The 20,861-nt window shown below is 37.8% G+C and overlaps 2 protein-coding genes across 3 annotated transcripts; one reads left to right on the plus strand and one right to left on the minus strand.

The window, feature by feature from the left end:
• Positions 1-167: 167 nt before the first annotated feature.
• Positions 168-7,093, plus strand: LOC117299695 (tRNA (guanine-N(7)-)-methyltransferase-like). Its single transcript, XM_033783248.1, has 6 exons — positions 168-252; positions 2,242-2,387; positions 2,903-3,087; positions 3,425-3,538; positions 5,683-5,784; positions 6,031-7,093. Exons 1-6 carry the CDS (start codon positions 173-175, stop codon positions 6,148-6,150), a joined length of 747 nt encoding a protein of 248 aa, XP_033639139.1. The 5' UTR covers positions 168-172; the 3' UTR covers positions 6,151-7,093.
• Positions 7,094-8,359: 1,266 nt separating this feature from the next.
• LOC117299445 (vacuolar protein sorting-associated protein 26B-like) lies at positions 8,360-20,071 on the minus strand. Of its 2 annotated transcripts, XM_033782980.1 has the most exons (8): positions 19,980-20,071; positions 18,162-18,375; positions 17,410-17,566; positions 16,935-17,099; positions 14,014-14,120; positions 12,303-12,371; positions 10,833-10,975; positions 8,360-9,985 (listed from the first exon to the last, which is right to left on the minus strand). In XM_033782980.1, the coding sequence occupies exons 1-8, from the start codon at positions 19,980-19,982 to the stop codon at positions 9,905-9,907; spliced, it is 939 nt and encodes a 312-aa protein (XP_033638871.1). In that variant the 5' UTR covers positions 19,983-20,071; the 3' UTR covers positions 8,360-9,904. The 2 variants fall into 2 exon arrangements, with proteins under 2 accessions (XP_033638871.1, XP_033638872.1); XM_033782981.1 differs by lacking the exons at positions 8,360-9,985; positions 10,833-10,975 and adding an exon at positions 11,381-11,512 and having other exon boundaries at positions 12,301-12,371.
• Positions 20,072-20,861: the final 790 nt, after the last annotated feature.

Genomic DNA, 20,861 nt, shown 5'->3' on the forward strand with positions numbered 1-20,861 from the left:
AACTGGCGTCTTGGCCCTTTTCGAAATTATGACTTTGACTCCGCCGGTCTACCTTTTCACTGACTGACCAGAAGCCTGAACTTAAGCAGATAACGTAGTTTCGAAAAGGACCTTTGGCCGCCTGCGATGTGTTTGTAGCGCCCTCCTCAGTTGACACAGTGCAAGAATTAAGATGGCGGCCCCCATGCCACAGAAAAAGTTTTATCGACAACGAGCTCATTCTAACCCACATTCCGACCATTCATTTGAGTAGTAAGTATCCTCCTCCCCTTACCAGTTTTCACGCTATTGTGCCTTTTTCTTAAAATTGGGAAAAAAATAATGACGCCTTATATCAACCGATGCCCTAATTACGTTCTTTTGTTAATATGAAGTATGCAAACATATATTAAAACTTGATGGACATTGAAATGTTCACACTACACACCGATCTTCGATGACTTCAACTGGCCCCATTTGTTTTGAGTATTTCCTGTTTTCACGGCAAACAAGAAAGCATAGTTTCCCGGTGAAGCCATATATGGAAGAAACATATCTACAGTGACTACATCTACAACACAAGTGTTCTTTGAGACTCTCCCTCTGGCTGTGTAGAGTAATACTATACTCTTTTGCCAGCAGTTGTCTTCGTTTTATTCAAAATATTGTTTTGATGAAATTTTAAAATGACCATGGTAATTTGCAAAAAATAACAAAAATAAATAATTAAAAAAAAAGTGTGAATAATCATTGGCTTTCAAATCTGATTTTTATTTATTTTTCCCCCTTTTTTTTCTCTTAAAATTTATAATAAAGCGTATATAAATAAACAGTGATAATTGAATCAACAAGCTGATCGTTTAAATTTTAATATTAATAATAATATTGATCAGAGGGTTAAACAAAAAAATCTCCAAAAATGTTAGAAAATGATGTAAGGCACATGGCTTCTTTAAGCCTCTATTTTTTTCAAGAATGCTCAGCAAAATATTCAGTCACATGGTTTGATCATCATGATTTGTGAATTGAAATAGTATTTGATGAAACTTTTTCGGTGGGCAAATATTTTTATATGGCCTCAACATTATGACATATTTTTGTACCTTGTAGAAAAGCCTAAAATACCAAACTTTTTGCATTTACAAGTGCAAATATCCAGTGGAGCCTTACGTGTTTCTAAGTTTGGTCAAGGGAGAGGAGACTCTTTGCTTGGCAAATAAAACCACACAATTTTTATCTAGGGACTGTTAACATCGCGCACAGAGAGGTAAAATATTTGCCACGATTTATGGGAAACCTCGAAAACAGGACCTCCTACGATACATGTATACTTCATCAAATCAGTATCCACCGAAAGCTGAATATTAAGTTTGGGCGGTGATCGCATGATTAGATACACAAACAATGGTCAAAATGGAGTCAAAATTATTCCTCAAAATTTAAAATCAAATTAGGTCCTCGTCTAATTTCTACAGCACTGACCATGCCGACTGTGTGTGTAGTGTGACTGTGGTGGGTTCTCATCAAATAAACAAAGCCTGATTAGCATATCTAGCTAGATGAGGAAATGATCATCAACTGATCAAACATCATCAGACGATGTTTATGTCTGATCAGAGTGCTATGCGGTACTAGTAGTAGTACTTAGTAGAGTAGAGGGGCCTTACTCGATTCCTAGCCTAGCTAGTAAAGTATTTCCTGAAGCTGAATCCTAGAACTATATCGGTTCCGGTTTCGTTTTGCTATTGTCTCCGTTCGCGGAGGCGATGGCGGAACGAAACCGAAATAGTTCTATGAGTACTAGACTAGAGCCGAGGGGCCTTATTAAATTAATTGGATAACTTTCCGTATCATCCATATGGCGCCACCACCTTTTCAATTCACTCATTTTTACAAAAAGGGATATCACAGTTACACAGCTATTATCGCATAGGACTAGTAATCGTCATGCGGTCACATGTCAGGTTTTCATTATTTTTCTTCTTGTTTGTAACTGATGGAGAAAATGGAGTGGAGACGATAGCAGAACGAACCTCATACACGTACATGCACATACAGGTAGTTCTAGGTAGTTGAAGAGTAGGGAAAATGGTGGTCTGACTCAGACCCAGTGACTAATGTCAAAATTTTGAAAAAAAGGAATCTAGCGCCCCAGTCACTGGGTCTACGACTCCAGGTCTGACCGACACAGAATCTCATCATTCTCAAAACAAATTATTTTGATAAACATTTGTATTTTATTGTAAGTTTCCTTCTTTGTAGCCCCCTCAGACCAGACGAGATGGACTGGAGTCAAATCTATCCAACTTTCTTCTCTTCACCAAATGATAAAACTCAAGTAGCAAATGGAGACTCTTCAGCCAAAGTTGAGTTTCTAGATGTTGGATGCGGATATGGGGGACTCCTTGGTGAGAAGACATTAATACCTATTACCAAACAAATAACCGGTAGCAAGCTTGTTAATAGGTTCCTTTGTAGCTCTTCAAATGAAGGTTTGATGATTTGGGTAGGAACATTTTAGCAAAACATGTAATGGCAGGTAACAAGCAATGGAGAGCTGATTATAGTAGGTTAGATGACTCCATCTGAGGTAAACAAAGTTTTTGAGAAAGAAGCAATTTCCCCCAAAATATTTTATTTGAGAAAGAACTGAAGTCTTTCTCGGACATCTGCAAGCACACTAATTTGTGCAACATCTCTCAACTTCAATGACAAATTGAGCTCAAATTTTCACAGGTTTTTTTATTTTATGCATATGTTGAGATACACCAAGTGAGAAGACTGGTCTTTGACAATTACATGTATCAATAGTGACCAGTGTCTTTAATTAAGTGAGAATACTGGTTTTTGATATTTATTTGATATATTTATCAAACATGTCCGGTGTCTTTAATGTTACTCTATTTTCCTTTCTTGTCTTTAGTTTCGCTGTCGACGATGTATCCAAAGACACTAATGCTCGGTATGGAGATACGGATGAAGGTGTCCGATTACGTTCAAGATCGAATCAAAGCTTTGAGACAGAATCAAGAAGGTTTATATCAGAATGTTGGCTGTCTCCGAGGGAATGCTATGAAACATCTTCCAAACTTCTTCTCTAAAGGACAGGTTAGAGCCTTGTTTTTTAAGCCTTTGAGAAAGACTCTGCTAGGGTCAAAATGTCAGCCTGTCAGGCTGTTAAGTATATTTTGTATAATATAACAAAGGTCCTTTCGGTTGGTGAGGGAATCAGTTTACAACAGCAGATTCTGTTTTATAAACTAATTGAATTATATTATATTTAAGACTGATTAATTATTGCAAAGAAAAAGAAGCTCAATAAAAGTAATGTTTTGGTTGGGGAAAAGATTCATAAAATGTAGAAGTTAAATTGTAGGAAAGAATAAGTATAGTGTCCGCTCATTCCACTCACTGTCATGTTGAATATTTATGTTTTGTTTTCCAGATTTCTAAGATGTTTATTTTATTTCCTGATCCACACTTCAAGAAAACTAAACACAAGTGGAGAATTATTAATCAGACCCTTTTGGCGGAGTATGCTTATGTTATAAAAGAAGGGGTAAGTTTCATGGCTATTCGACCTATCCTGAGCAGGGGTGTAGTGAGTAGGGGCAGTTTCATAGAGCAATCAGAATAAATTGCTTTATAACAAATTTCTGCTAAGCAACATTAAGAAGGATACCAGTCACATGTTCTCTTTGTGTTTCAGCTGGTAACCTTTTTATTGGTAAGGAAAGCTTTGTTTTGTTTTGCTTAGCTATTTTTTTTTGTGTTTAAGCAGCTCTATGACATTGGGCCCTGGGTGTTTGTGGGTGGGGTGGGGGGGGGGGGGGGCTGGGTGACCAGTTGCAATATTGAGGGTGTAGCAACCAGGGAGTGCAGCATCTGGGGTTTGGTGACCAGGGGATGTGGTGACCAGGGGGTGGGGGTGGGGTGTTGTTGTGACCAGTTGCTATATTGAGGGTGTAGCGACCAGGGAGGTGTGGCGAACAGAGGGTGTGGGGTGTTGTGGTGACCAGTGTGCTGCAATATTGAAGGTGTAGCAACCAGGGAGTGTAGCGTCTGGGCGTGGTGACCAGGGGTTGTTGTGACCAGGGGGTGTGGTGGGGTGGGGGGTAGTGGTGACCAGTTGCAATTTTGAGGGTGTAGCAACCAGGGAGTGTAGCGTCTGGGGCGTGGTGACCAGGGGTTGTGGTGACCAGGGTTAGTGGTGGGGTGGGGGGTAGTGGTGACCAGTTGGCGTATTTTTTTTCCCTAGGACGAATGTGGGCAATTAACATAAAATGGACGTGTTTTTGCCCGGAAAACACACTCGCGCATGCATTAGCTTTAGTGATGACCGCAAGGGACCTTTGGCCACTGGTGTTAGTATGTCAATGTGGTATGAAAATAGTTGTGGTAAATAAATGGGGACCACACAACCTGCTTTTCTTCTACTTTCGCTTCACACAATGGTGTACAGGTTGTGATGAACCAGTCTGGCTCCCATTTCATCCTACATGGTCTAACCAAGGAGATATACCATCCATGGTCTATTTTTAAACTGGGCACATTTGGTAATTATTGTCGAAGACCAGTATTTTCACTTGATGTATCCCAACATGCATAAGATAACAAACCTGTGGAAAAAAAACATTATTTTTGTTGCATAATTTTGTGTGCTCCAGATGCATAAGTGCTGTTTGTAATGCAGTGTACTATTAAATTTCATCAAAAAACATTAGGGTTCACAACCGTTCATTATGACCGTCAGTCTATTTTCATAATTGCCCTCCCTCCCCCTCCCAACCATATCCAAACATATCATTTATCAGGCAATCAAGACTTGGCAATGAAAGCAAGCGCGACGCATTTTATGGACAAAAGGTAGAGCTAGTTGTACAAATACGCAGTTTTACATGGTACATGGTACAAAATATAGGTACATGTACATTGTACATGTAACATGTGTATGGGGGATGCGTGTATTTGTACATGTTTAATATGCGTGAGTGTATTTACACAACTATTATTACGTCGAAGTACGCATGTGCATGGGAAAATGTATAGTTAACTACGCCCATTTATGTAAATTGCCCACGTTCGTCCTAGAAAAAAAAAATACGTGACCAGTTGCATTATTGAGGATGTAGCAACCAGGAAGTGTAGCGTCTGAGCTGTAGAGGATGTGACATCCCAATTACTTCCATCACTCAACATTTTGGGCTTCATTTTGCAATTAAAACTGTGTAAGGGAATGCTGACTAAATGCCCTGTAGTTAACAAGAGACAGGTGACCTAGTCTAAATGCCCTGTAGTTAACAAGGGACAGGTGACTTAGTCCACTAAATGCCCTGTAGTTAACAAGAGACAGGTGACCTAGTCCACTAAATGCCCTGTAGTTAACAAGGGACAGGTGACTTAGTCCACTAAATGCCCTGTAGTTAACAAGAGACAGGTGACCTAGTCCACTAAATGCCCTGTAGTTAACAAGAGACAGGTGACCAAGTCTAAATGCCCTGTAGTTAACAAGAGACAGGTGACCTAGTCTAAATGCCCTGTAGTTAACAAGAGACAGGTGACCTAGTCTAAATGCCCTGTAGTTAATAAGGGACAGGTGACTTAGTCTAAATGCCCTGTAGTTAACAAGGGACAGGTGACCTAGTCTACACATTTAAGTTTTGAATTTATTGTAATGAATGACAAAATGTTGCTTGTATACAGGGATTGTTGTACACAATAACAGATGTGAAGGAGCTTCATGAATGGATGTGTCAACATTTAAATGAACATCCATTATTTGAAAGGATCTCTGACCAACAACAGGTACGATACAAACTTTATCAAACTTTCAAATAAATTATTCTGTCATCTTTCTTTTAGAAAATAATTTCCTTCTCTACATCTTCCATAGATGCAAAAACAAGTCCAGTTCGTTGAATATAATTTCTTGGATTTGGCTAGGTATTGTAAACGAGGCTTATAGACTTGCTACTTCATGGGGCTATTGAACTCTGAATAATTTGTTCCTGTCTGGTAATCTTTGAGTTTGTTCTCTATCCTTTATTGTAGACTGAGGATCCAATCACAGAGCTGCTTGGGAGTTGTACTGAAGAAGGTCAAAAGGTCACTCGTAACCATGGAGACAAATTTCCAGCCATTTTTCGACGCATCCCCGATAACTATTCATGACAAAGTGTTGGACAGGATCTGAAATTAAGTTGACTTTAAATAGACACAAAGGCTGTGTGATACTCTTGATACCATTTCCAAATTTACTGACCATTTGAAAACATTCAAACTGCACTTTTTGTATGGTGGCAGAACTGTACACATAACTAAAACTCTACACATGTGTGTGCTGTGTAGATGCATTCACTACATGCTATCATATTGGAGGCTGTCATAGTTAATGTATCATTCATAATGATATTGAAGGCTGTCATAGTTAATGTATCATTCATAATCACTGTGGATGATAATGGTCAGACAGTAGGAGGGTTGACAGTGTAGTGTAGATCTATATACCACACTATATTCCAATGATACAAGCTGGTAACCACATGAATTTGCCGAGCACAGACAAAAAACCTGCATCATAGAAACAGGTTACCAGCCACAATGCCTTAAAGTTTACATTATTATACACATGTCAAGTATATTCTTTATCATAATTATACATTTTTATTCATACTCATAATTTGCCGATAGACATAATGTGTATAGTGGCAAGTACTAAACTATATTAAAGTTAAGGTTTTGTTTCTTTAACCAGAAAGTGATCAGAAATAATTGTTTTTTAATTCAATGTATCTGAGACATGTACAATACGTGTGTGTCACATGTCTGCCATTATGTATTTACTGCCACAACGCGCTAAAACCAAACTGGATGGTAGTGAATGGAAAGACAGTAGGAGGGTTGACTGTTAACTGTACAGATGTATTCATGGTGTTTAAGTCAAAACTATAGAATTGAATGGTCAGAAAGTAGGAGGGTTAAAGTGTTTATCTGACACTGAACTTAATGACATTCTAATCAAGTAAAAACATGTATTAACATTCTTGCAAACCTCATGGTAAATGTCAAATAATCTGAAGAGAAATAAAGATTATTTTTCTGTTTTACTCTTTCACCAATGTGTATATTTGCAATGTTTAACCTTGCAGAGTTCTGTTAAATAATCATATGTACTTTTATTTGAGTGGGATTCAAACCCATGCACTTTGTTCTTCTAGAGCAGATGTCTTACCTACTAGACCACCAACATTGCAGGTAGCTATTGATATTCATGATCCCTGATGCAAACATCTACTAGAAATAAAGATGTGATAGAAAGTGATTCTAATACCAATGGAACAAAGTGATTTTTTAAGGTAATTGTTACCAAAAATAAACAGATAAAAAAGTCAAATGCCTCTCAGTTCTCAATACATTAATATTTGTTTTTTCTGAGTCTCATTTAACCCAAAAGGGCCTCATATAATATTATAATAATAATAATAATAATAATAATAATAATAATAATAATAATAATAATAATAATAATAATAATAATAATAATAATAATAATAATAATAATAATAATAATAATAATAATAATAATAAACAGGCACAAAGGAAAATGAGATCTTTCTTTTGCATGCTGTGATAAAATGAAATAATAATAATAATAATAATAATAATAATTACCCATTCTTATAATCGCGCCTATCACCATGAGGGCCCCATGCGCTCTCAGTATTGTTTCCTACAAGGTATAATGTGAAGCTACGTTAAGAAGTTTGAGACCTATTCCTTAACATAATACCTTGTACAATGTAATGATTTACAAGGTGCTGTAGCGCAATATGCAGCCACAACTGTTTATGGCAATTTTCTACCAATGGCTTACACTAAGCTACAGCCTCAGTCAGAGCTGAAGCCTGACCCAGAGCCGAAGCCTGACCCAGAGCTGAAGCCTGACCCAGAGCCGAAGCCAAAGGTTTGTAACAAGGCCAATACATGTATCTGTACACATAGTATTAATCTATCCATAGATTCTATCTACAGTAAGTTGTACCTCCTTTCCAGTTTCTTAAAACCACCCTACAGTGGGTGGGAGGAGGGGGGGGGGGGCGCTAAAAGTTTGATCAGAAAATGAGTGTCACTACTTAAATGCACTGGCCACATTTGGTGAATATTCAAATTATTTGAAGCCATTTGAAAGCACACAAATTGATTTTTTTTCTTCCATTATTTTCTTGCAACTTCAATGACCAATTGAGCCCAAACTTCAAAAGTGTGTTTGTGTTAATTTATGCATATTGGATACACCAAGTGAGAATACTGGTCTTTAACCACTACCAAGGGTGTCCAGTGTCTTTAAACAATGATCAAGATGGACAGAACCAAGTCTTTCTTTATCTAATTGCCAAAGTTAAGAATTCAGAAGGACTTGGGAGAGTATAAAAACAACAGCACATGTTCTCAGAGTGTCAGGGTTTCTGATCTTCCAAGTCCAATCAGTTGAGTGTCTAGTGACACGGGAGAAAAGAATATAGGAGGATTGAGGTCAAAAAACTTCATCTGGATTTCTACATTATATAACTTTAGTTTGGAGTTGGCAATAAAGTAATTGCATCGGTTTTTTTGTCGCAATTATTGGTTATAATGGAATGCACTTTATGTACTCTACTCAAATGTTACAAATTTGTACAACGTAAACATTTTTAAAAAGTATGACATGGTTGATTTTTAACCAAGCAGAGGGGACTCAGTCTAATTAGATTGATGATTTAAAATTCAGTCATGGTTCTTCTTTCTTTGTCAGCCACAGTATTTCTTAGTAAAGGACACCGCTATGAGTGCAACAAGAATAGAGGGGCATGTCCAGGGCTTAATTCCATGAGGTATGTTTTAACATAAAAACTTACTAAGCACAGAACAGTCTTGATGAACAGAACAGAACTTACTACCAAGCAAGTACCGTATCCACCATGCATGAACTGTATACATTATACCTACACGTCAATGCATGTGGATGCGCCCACATATGCACGGACGACCGAAAGAAAGCTTTCCATATCCGTGTTTTGATTGGCCAACTGAGGTGAGCTCAGACCAATCAAAACAAACCCAGCTACGGTAGCTTTCATTTACTGCATTTATCCAATGCTATCATTGTACCCAATGGAATCACTGGATCTGAATAGCTGGTACCTGTCTTTGCAGATAAAGACAGGGGCCCAGTCTACCGGATGGCAGGTAAATCATCAAGTTTCAGACGTTTTGGGGAACATAACATCAATCCTATAAGCCTTTTTGAGGTATGGCGGACGTGATACGCGCACGACACACACGGGACTGATGCCAGGCTCACCATGTTGGTGGTCATTAGGTTTATGTGCAAACGCTGTGTCGCCTAAAATGCGCACTTCTCTGAATAAAATACGTTCTATTTCTATGGTCAATACCCACAAATTTCCCACAACTTTACAGTTGTAGCGTTGTGTCAGCCATACCTCAAAAAGGTTTATTGAAAGTTCCACATCGCAAAATCACAGGGCCATTGGTTCATACTGCATTGTGAATTTAGTATGCTGGGCTGTACTTCACACAGCTGCTTTTAAAGTAGAGACTTTCCATGCTATTTTAATCACAATTGTTCTGGGTTTTTTTTCCAGGTTCAAAAAACATTAATCAGACTGAAGTAAGAGAAAATCATGCCTGTATCATTTGATTGTATTGCACTTACCAATGTGCCCGTCTATAGTGGTTTAATGTAGAGTTAGAAATAAATGGCTACTCACATGTCTACCAATGTACAAATTGGGAACCAGACCAATTACCTTCCTGCCTCACTTTGGCGTACATGAGTTTCAATGGAAGATGATCACATCATGGTAACTACAGTAGACTGGTCCCCAGTCCTGTCTAGGTTGTGTCTATTAGAGAGAAATGTTTTCTATTTTACTGGTTCAAACTTTTGTGTCTGGAAATTTTGAGGTTTCTTTGCCTTGTCAGGTTTCCGCCACAGCGTGATTTCCTGTGGAGAGAAAACAAAAGATACTCAATTTAAAATATTCTGAAATTTTTGAGTTAATGATGGCTTACTTCAGAGAACAGATCACTGAGCAGGGTTTTGCACACTGAAGAAAGAACATGTTTTTGTCTAAAGCTGACATAATATCGGGTCAATGTTTCTCATCTTACACAAAAATGCTCCCTGCAAATCATTGTATCACAGCGTGTGCTTGTTCTAATGTATACATCCGGGCTACTTTAAGCGAGAAACAAAGTTTTGACAATTTGTAACTTGCAAAAAAATGGTTAACGGCCTGACGTTTCGACCCAAGCAGAATCTTTCTAGACGGCTTTTTCATTTAAGCCACCGAGAAAAACTGCTAAGGTGGAAAAGTCAGGCCATTCATTTTGTTGTTTTTATTTATACCATAGGTCCTTTCCGATGGTAAGCAGTTTGCAGTCAGCTAATTAAATTTTCTCATTTCTAACTTACAAGTGCATAACAAAGATAAGTGCTGGTTTAGGAGACAAAAAGTATTTGCACTGACACAATGATAAACATTTGGAATTCAACTCATAGACTACATAGGTAATTGCTGGCTTTGACCCAATTTCGTGGAGCTGCTTAAGCAGAAAATACTGCTTTAAAAATTCTGCTTAGCAAAAATAAGCTGAATACCAGCCACATACAGTACAGGTGAGATGGTATTTCTGTTGGTAACCTTGTTCTGGTAAGCATAATTTTGTTGTGCTTAGCTATTTTTTGTGCAAAGCAAAAATAACCAGGATACCAGTCACAGAGAGTACACGAGAAATGGTATTTTGTTCGGTAACCTTGAACTGCTAAGCATTATTGCAGACATGCTTACCTGTTGTTTGAAGTATCTCCTTTCTTCCTCATCCACCAGGACTAAGTTAAGATAGTAGCGAGTAGAGAACTTCTTATTAACATCTCGCATCGTTGGAGTGAGTTCATAACCAGATAGGAAGAGACGGATTGGAATAGACTCACCTACATCAAGACAAATCAATCAATCAATCAATCAATCAATCAATCAGTCAATCAATCAATCAATCAATCAATAATAACACAGACTAAGTTAAGATAGTAGCGAGTAGAGAACTTCTTATTAACATCTCGCATTGTTGGAGTGAGTTCATAACCAGATAGGAAGAGACGGATTGGAATAGACTCACCTACATCAAGACAAATCAATCAATCAATCAATCAGTCAATCAATCAATCAATCAATCAATCAATAATAACACAGACTAAGTTAAGATAGTAGCGAGTAGAGAACTTCTTATTAACATCTCGCATTGTTGGAGTGAGTTCATAACCAGATAGGAAGAGACGGATTGGAATAGACTCACCTACATCAAGACAAATCAATCAATCAATCAATCAATCAGTCAATCAATCAATCAATCAATCAATAATAACACAGACTAAGTTAAGATAGTAGCGAGTAGAGAACTTCTTATTAACATCTCGCATTGTTGGAGTGAGTTCATAACCAGATAGGAAGAGACGGATTGGAATAGACTCGCATACATCAAGACAAATCAATCAATCAATAATGAAACATTGTCATTTGGACAGAGGCAGCATATTCTTGTGAGAATTGTGGAGGGGGCTTTAAGATTGAGTTGTCATTAAGTCTTGGAGGTCACATCTCAAGTCTTGGAGGACACGTCAATTAAAGGTGGACTGTTGTCATATTCATAACAAGTTGTGGCTGTATTGGGTTATGAACTCTAACCAAATTACTGCACATGTACATGTATGCGGCTGTTCCCGCTGGCTGGTATTCGATCTTGAACATTCATTTAAAACCTTGCACGGTCGTTGCCATGCGATACTATAAAACTATCTCCACGAAGAGCCAAAACTTGCTATGAATCTGAAAACAGTCCCCCTTAAATTGATTTTGGGTTCTGTTCACAATTCATTAAAGGAACACGTTGCCTTGGATCGGACGAGTTGGTCTATAAAAAAAGCGTTTGTAACCGTTTGTTATGAAATGCATATGGGTAGAAAGATAATTTAAAAGTAGAATACAATGATCCAACCAAGTTTGCCTCGAAATTGCGTGGTTTTCCTTTTACTGTGCGAACAAACACGGTCGGCCATTTATGGGAGTCAAAAAATTGACTCCCATAAATGGCCGACCGTGTTAGTCGACGAGGTAAAAGGAAAACCGTGCAATTTCGAGGCATGTTTGTGTGGATCATTGTATTCTACTTTTACAGCATCTTTCTACCCATATGCATATTGTAACAAACGCTTTTCAAAGACCAACTCGACCGATCCAAGGCAACGTGTTCCTTTAACTTACCTCTAACTGGTGCCCCATCCATGATTTCATACTTAGCTATGGTCTCGTTTTCATTAAAAGTGTTGGGACCTACAAAGAAGAAAACACAAATGAGAAGATGAGCCAATAATAAGCAGATCTGCAAAATAAGTAACTGTGCTAAATCATGCCATTGCTACAAAATTGATAGTTAAGGCAACTTATGATTGCCCGAGAACTTTTTGTATTAATGGATTTAACATCAGTATATTACTTTTATTAATGGTCCAGATTTAACCTTATAAAACTTATTTTGCATTCAAAAACATTATTGACCCATTTCATGATGTTCAGCACACTTACATCATCTGCCAATCTGTCCACTATTTTGGTAGTCAAAATGTACACACAAGATCTGACTCCCAGAATAAAATGGCTTAATGGTAGATTCGCATTTTGCAGACGTGCATTCTGCAATGTGCAGAGGTGTATTCTGCAATGTGCAGAGGTGTATTCTGCAATGTGCAGAGGTGTATTCTGCAATGTGCAGAGGTGCGTCCTGCAATGTGCAGAGGTGCATTCTGCAATGTGCAGAGGTGAGTTCTGCAATGTGCAGAGGTGCGTTCTGCAATGTGCAGAGGTGTATTCTGCAAGGTGTATTCTGCAATGTGCAGAGGTGCGTTCTGCAATGTGCAGAGGTGCGTTCTGCAATGTGCAGAGGTGCATTCTGCAATGTGCAGAGGTGCATTCTGCAATGTGCAAAGGGTCAATATGTAATTCATTCTTTAATTCAAGTTCCATTATTTATACACTTTCGGTACAGAAAAAAAAAAATCACAGATTTACAAATAATTCACAGGGTTTACAGAAGATAATGGTGAAAGACTTCGCGTGAAATATTGTTCCATGAAATGCTTTACTTTTTGAGAAAACATTAAAACAATATCATTATCAATTCTCGATAGCGAGAATTACGGATTTATTGTAAACACATGGCATGACACGGCGAAACAGTCGGAAACAAGAGTGGGTTGTCCTTTATTTTCTCCCGACTCCGATGACCGATTGAGCCTAAATTTTCACAGGTTTGTAACTTTACATATAAGTTGTGATACACGAAGTGTGGGACTTGGACAATAATGTTTATCAAAAGTGTATAATGGCTTAAATGCAACAAGATAAAAGATTGTAATAAAAATAAACAGAAAAAACCCAGTACATAAACAAACTGTCAATCAGTACAATCAAAAAGATGTGATTTAAAACATGTGCCAGACACATACAATCTGAACAAGATGAGGGCTGGTGAGGGAGTTAAAGGAACAAGTTGCCTTGGATCAGACGAGTTGGTCTTTGAAAAGTGTTTGAAATCGATTTTATGAAATGCATGTGGTTAGATAGATATTTTAAAAGTAGAATATAATGATCCACACAAGTATCACTCGAAATTGCGTGGTCTTCTTTACCACGTCGACAAACACCATCGGCCATTATGGGAGTCAAATTTTTGACTCCCATAAATGGCCGACCGTGTTAGTTCGTAAAGTAAAAGGAAAACCACGCAATTTCGAAGCAAATGTGTGTGGATCATTGTATTCTTCTTTTAAATTATCTTTCTAACCATATGCATTTTTTAACAAACGGTTACGAACACTTTTTAAAGACTAACTTGACCGATCCAAGGCAACATGTTCCTTTATCAAAGAATACGACAAATATTAAGAAATGAAATAGGGGGCAAATGCCTACCAACCTGATCCTGTTGTTTCTCGCTTGATGATAGCAAGCTCCATGTGTTTAATCTTGATTCGTACCAGTAAGAAATAGATCTTACCCACTATAACGTCCTTCAGGTGGTATCTGTACAAACACAACATTTTAAGGGATGGTAAAACATTGGAAATGAACTACTATTGTTTTTGACTGTTGTTCCGAACTATATTAGTATTTTGTTCAAGTCTATGAGTGCAATAAATAGTCTCACAATATCATACATGTACATGGTACATATACTGTTCAGGCTAGCATTGCCGATTGCTTGGGTTTCTTCTGTTTGTACTGTTAGTATTGTTTTGGACACCCATTGCTCCTAAGTTCAGTCAATACAAGATCGGACAAGTTGGGCAGTCTTGTCTTTTTTAATTGAATAGTAATACCTCACTGTGTAATGTATTGAGGAAAACAGTGTTCAAATAGTGATTCTGACTTTGATTATGATAAACATCTTTTTTGGTTTGTACCCTTACACCTATGTGTGCTAGCACTGTACACTCAGTACTTTCCTGAATTTTGTGCACAAAATCACAGAAGTCGGGAAAGAACATGTACTGAGTAGGCCTTCATGTATACATTTTTGACACAGAACTTGGGAAAGTACCGAGTATGCTGTGCTCACACACAAAGTAATGGGTAAAACCAAATAATGTGTAAATATTATCGATGTTTGGGGGTGAAGTCAGAAGCCATTCCACCTGTAGCTGCTGTGTTACCAGGGATCAAACCAAAGTTAACAATAACAACATGAGAAGTGACAGCAGAGAAATCACCTTAAAAGGAATGCAACGCTTATTCGTGTTTACAGTCTCAACGACCTCAAGTACCAAACTTTGAGTCATTAACCACCGCTTCCTTTCAGAACCAACACTACTGAAAAATTGTATTTACAAGGTGTTACCGCAAACCTCTAATAATTTCCCTTACACCATGCAAAGTTTATGGTGTTACCGCAAACCTCTATTAGTTTCCCTTACACCATGCAAAGTTTATGGTGTTACCGCAAACCTCTATTAGTTTCCCTTACACCATGCAAAGTTTATGGTGTTACCGCAAACCTCTAATAATTTCCCTTACACCATGCAAAGTTTATGGTGTTACGGCAAACCTCTATTAGTTTCCCTTACACCATGCAAAGTTTATGGTGTTACCGCAAACCTCTATTAGTTTCCCTTACACCCTGCAAAGTTTATGGTGTTACCGCAAACCTCCAATAGTTTCCCTTACACCCTGCAAAGGTTATGGTGTTACCGCAAACCTCTATTAGTTTCCCTTACACCATGCAAAGTTTATGGTGTTACCGCAAACCTCTATTAGTTTCCCTTACACCATGCAAAGTTTATGGTGTTACCGCAAACCTCTATTAGTTTCCCTTACACCCTGCAAAGTTTATGGTGTTACCGCAAACCTCTATTAGTTTCCCTTACACCATGCAAAGTTTATGGTGTTACCGCAAACCTCTATTAGTTTCCCTTACACCATGCAAAGTTTATGGTGTTACCGCAAACCTCTATTAGTTTCCCTTACACCATGCAAAGTTTATGGTGTTACCGCAAACCTCTATTAGTTTCCCTTACACCCTGCAAAGTTTATGGTGTTACCGCAAACCTCTATTAGTTTCCCTTACACCATGCAAAGTTTATGGTGTTACCGCAAACCTCCAATAGTTTCCCTTACACCATGCAAAGGTTATGGTGTTACCGCAAACCTCTATTAGTTTCCCTTACACCATGCAAAGTTTATGGTGTTACCGCAAACCTCTATTAGTTTCCCTTACACCATGCAAAGTTTATGGTGTTACCGCAAACCTCTATTAGTTTCCCTTACACCATGCAAAGTTTATGGTGTTACCGCAAACCTCTATTAGTTTCCCTTACACCATGCAAAGTTTATGGTGTTACCGCAAACCTCTATTAGTTTCCCTTACACCATGCAAAGTTTATGGTGTTACCGCAAACCTCTATTAGTTTCCCTTACACCCTGCAAAGTTTATGGTGTTACCGCAAACCTCTATTAGTTTCCCTTACACCATGCAAAGTTTATGGTGTTACCGCAAACCTCTATTAGTTTCCCTTACACCCTGCAAAGTTTATGGTGTTACCGCAAACCTCTATTAGTTTCCCTTACACCATGCAAAGTTTATGGTGTTACCGCAAACCTCCAATAGTTTCCCTTACACCATGCAAAGGTTATGGTGTTACCGCAAACCTCTATTAGTTTCCCTTACACCATGCAAAGTTTATGGTGTTACCGCAAACCTCTATTAGTTTCCCTTACACCATGCAAAGTTTATGGTGTTACCGCAAACCTCTATTAGTTTCCCTTACACCATGCAAAGTTTATGGTGTTACCGCAAACCTCTATTAGTTTCCCTTACACCATGCAAAGTTTATGGTGTTACCGCAAACCTCTATTAGTTTCCCTTACACCCTGCAAAGTTTATGGTGTTACCGCAAACCTCTATTAGTTTCCCTTACACCATGCAAAGTTTATGGTGTTACCGCAAACCTCCAATAGTTTCCCTTACACCATGCAAAGGTTATGGTGTTACCGCAAACCTCTATTAGTTTCCCTTACACCATGCAAAGTTTATGGTGTTACCGCAAACCTCTATTAGTTTCCCTTACACCATGCAAAGTTTATGGTGTTACCGCAAACCTCTATTAGTTTCCCTTACACCATGCAAAGTTTATGGTGTTACCGCAAACCTCTATTAGTTTCCCTTACACCCTGCAAAGTTTATGGTGTTACCGCAAACCTCTATTAGTTTCCCTTACACCATGCAAAGTTTATGGTGTTACCGCAAACCTCTATTAGTTTCCCTTACACCATGCAAAGTTTCAAATCCTACTTAGAATCTAAACCTGTTTAACAAATTTAAGGTCTGGTACCTGTACTTACTTTGATTTATTGTATTCAAACTCTATGTGAAGGCAATCTTCGATACCGACCTCCATCTTAATAGATGAGTTGACTTCCGGATAGTGGGAAAGAGTGTGAACCAAGATGTCCATTTCTTTCACTGTGTCTGTTAATCGCTTTGTAATGGTCACTCGCAGGAAATAACTGCAGGAACAAAACAAAACCAGAAACAAAAATAATATTATATTATGAAGAAATGTTTCCTAGAGCAGAGCAGAGCACTGCTTCCCTCTTTAATAGGGGTTTGCTGGCAAAGTTCAAATACCTGACACTAGTCAAAATTCTATCAAACGCTACTGTAAGCTACTTTAATTCTACTGCCATTAATTTAAAGAGAGGTTCCCAAAGAGGTTAACTCTCCTTTAAAAATGACATATCATAGCATGCAGGTTTGATTAAAATCCCCCACCCTCGCCCCACCCCCTTCCCCACCCACCCTCGCATAATAACTTACCGTAACCGAACATTAGCTCCAGTGTAGGACTCGTAGGGTTTTTCAACATTCAAAAACTCATATGAGTAATTGGTGGATTGAGTGAGTTCTCCTGGTCTAGCGAGCTCTTTGACCAATGAAGTAAACTCATGGTGGTTGCCTCTGTCGTAGTACAACTCTGGAAATAAAAACAAATGCTCAGAGTAATTTACACTTAACAGTAATAAATTAAAAATTGCATCGGGAAGTAAGAATATTAATGTTGGTGTTACCCAAACTGTAGTTTGTAAGACACTTATTAACTCTGGTTTTACCATAGTTTGTATACAAATGGTACATGTAAGACACTGCTCTAGAGTTGCAAAGGTTGTTGGTTTTTAATACCAGATTGACAGATTGACAGACAGATTGACTACAGTTGGACTTCAACCTGCCACCTCAGGCAAGTGCTCTACCAATTGAGGTAGCTTAGCCCAAACGTTTTTGTTTTCCTTATTTTGTCATAATCTTTGTTCAGGGTGCCATTCTGAACTAATACAACTTTCTATTAATTTGTTCTCTTGGCTTCGTCTCAGGAAAACGGAACACTCAGGGATCACTCTACAACAAAATCCAAAACCCAGAGTACACGAGTTTGATTCTGGTGGTATGAATGATCTAAAGTACAAAACTACATGTACTGTAGTCTACAGTCAAAAAACATGCACTATGGATTCTGTAGGGTTACCAACCTGCATTATCCCAGATTTACTAGTCACAGATTTAATACTCACCAATTTGTCCGACAAACTCAATCCGAATCCCTTGGTGCTCTAATTTCCTCCCTTTCAAGTTTACATTGACTTTCCCGGTGATTGATTCTCCGTCATAAAACAAGAAAAGCCTTTCTTTCTTTCCATCTTCTGTTTTTATTTCTGCTTGTTTACGAGTTGCAGAATCGTCCAATACGATGTCAATATCGGCGCCTTGACCGAACCCCAAGAAACTCTACGGGAATAAAAAATAACAAATAAAAATAGAAACGAGCTGTTTTGATAGCCATGATGATATTGAAAACTTAAAGCGAGATATGAACTGGGCATAAGAAACTTTTAGAAAACTCTTGATTGGGTTACCTTAAAACTCTATTGAAACACAGTAACCACTATTGGTAGTCTGTAATCCTACTGACATGACTGATGCCTTATAACTGAAAACAAAATCTGTTTTTATATCAAATAAAGCAAAGAAAGGTGTGTTCATTGTCCAACCACCTTTATGTTCAGGGATTGTAAATCAATGGTAAATTTTAGTATTTTCTTTGCTTCTCAATAAATCTATGGCACCTTGGTAACAACTACATTACTTTATCTGATAAAAACAATGATGCATTGCATTGAAACAAAATGTGATCATGAGGTTGTCTGTAGCATATTCCTCTCTTTCTGTCTTGTCTCACTGAAAAGTCAACTGAAATTTTCCAGGTCCTGCCACCACCTTTTCATTCGTTATAAAATAAAAAAGAGTGAAAAGGTAGTGGCAGGCCACAATTCCTTTTTCAATTTCAGACTTTTTGAAACATTTTCATGTGTAATAAAATATAAAATAGCGTCCCAGCCAGTCTTACCAAAATGGGTTTTTATTCCTTTTTGTCAAAATGAAAGAAGAAGTGGTGGCAGGATAAGGACAGTTTTCTTGACTAATTGCTTCAATTTGCTTTTTAATAAAATAGTTTACCACATGCACAAGAATAGTTTCCAAACAATTCACTTTATAATTATTTCAATTACGGTGACAATGTAGTGATACTGATGAGTGATGGATGATACAAGAAAATGTAATCAATTATGTGAACATGGTGAACAGGCCTACCCTACAAAAAATACAATGAACTTATGAATTAACTAAAAATTACAATTACAATATCAAATTAGGCCTAAACAAATATTCACAAGCAAATGCAATCATACGATAACAGGAAAACAAAAAAATGAAATAAAAAACCAAAAGTAATAACACAAAAACTTACGGAAAAGTTTCCGTATGGCGCCACCACTTTTTCATTCGATATGAAATAATATAGTATCTAATTTACCTCAATGAGATATCCCTTTTTGTAAAAATGAGTGAAAAAGTGGTGGCGCCATACGGAAAGTTATCCAAACTTACAAATAATGGCCAAATAATAACCAACCATCATCATCAATCTGACATGGATGATCAGGCAGGAGTGTGTTTTGGCAACCCCAACCAAAAACGGTTTCGGTTGTTGGTTGTCGAGTACGCCCCCCCCCCCCCTAACAAAGAAAGCAGTGTTAAGCAATTATATTAGGAGGTGTAATTGAACGAAAATGTTACGGCAACACAAATGTAGGAATATAAACTACACGATGAGGAACAAACACAGAACATTTAAAGCACTGTCCGGATACTGGGCAAAACATTAGCATCAATAAGGACTGTCATTGTCAATGAATACGCAACACAAAGTCACAACACAATGTCTCGACATGCTTTGCAAACAATTTTCACACAAACCTCAAAATCCCTCATAAATTCCTCCTTCACTACCCGGGACACCAAAAAGTCCCAATTTTACAATAACTACTTACCATTTTCTTTGCTTTTTAGCTAACCAGTGAATCTCACTTCCTATGCTTCGATATCACGCAAAAAAGTGGGAGGTTTCAGTCGAGATGTGAAAAAATTGCGCCCTCTAGAGTTTAGATAGCCCAACACACTTCTGAGGCCATCGACCTCTACCAGATGATTGATTTCAAGACTTCAATAAGTATTTCTAAATCTGATGGTGTCTCGAAATCAAATTCGTGAAAAATTACTTCGTTCTCGAAAACTTCATTACTTCAGAGGGAGCCGTTTCTTATAATGTGATCAACCTCTCCCCTTACTCGTTAGCAAGAAAGGTTTGGAATAAATAATGAGAAGTGTGCGATCATTCGCAACTGCGTTTTGTCAAAAGAATTAAGTGAAAACAAGGGAAACAAGAAACTAATACTATTATTCCGTTGAAATGCTCTCTCTCTTATTAATATTATCAGCACCAAAAGCATAACTGACCTGGGTACGAGTTAGATCAGTGACACTGTTTCTCAAAATGTAACAAAAAAAAACCGATGTAATAATTAATTTTTCAAACGATCCTCGGGATTTTGCTTTCTCCCAATATTAACCTATTAGGAATATTTTATTTTCTTTTCCTGGAAGTAAGCAAAATTCGTTGCCCTGATTTATACACACGCCCTCTTTAACAAAGTTGCATCAATCCGCTTTGATTTTGTAAAGGTAATGAGTAACATTGCTCATTCCACGTGATCGCCCGGCGCACGTTATAAATAAACTTATTAAACTTACTGAAAATAGTTAGTAACGTAAATAAAACCAGAGTAAAACGATAAGTTTATTTACAACATTTCACGTTACAATGAACTCGGACTCGTTCGGTGCAGCCAAAGGCTCTCTTGTGACCTTTTGGG

Source organism: Asterias rubens, chromosome 14 (assembly GCF_902459465.1).
Source record: "Asterias rubens chromosome 14, eAstRub1.3, whole genome shotgun sequence".
Taxonomy (NCBI): domain Eukaryota; kingdom Metazoa; phylum Echinodermata; class Asteroidea; order Forcipulatida; family Asteriidae; genus Asterias; species Asterias rubens.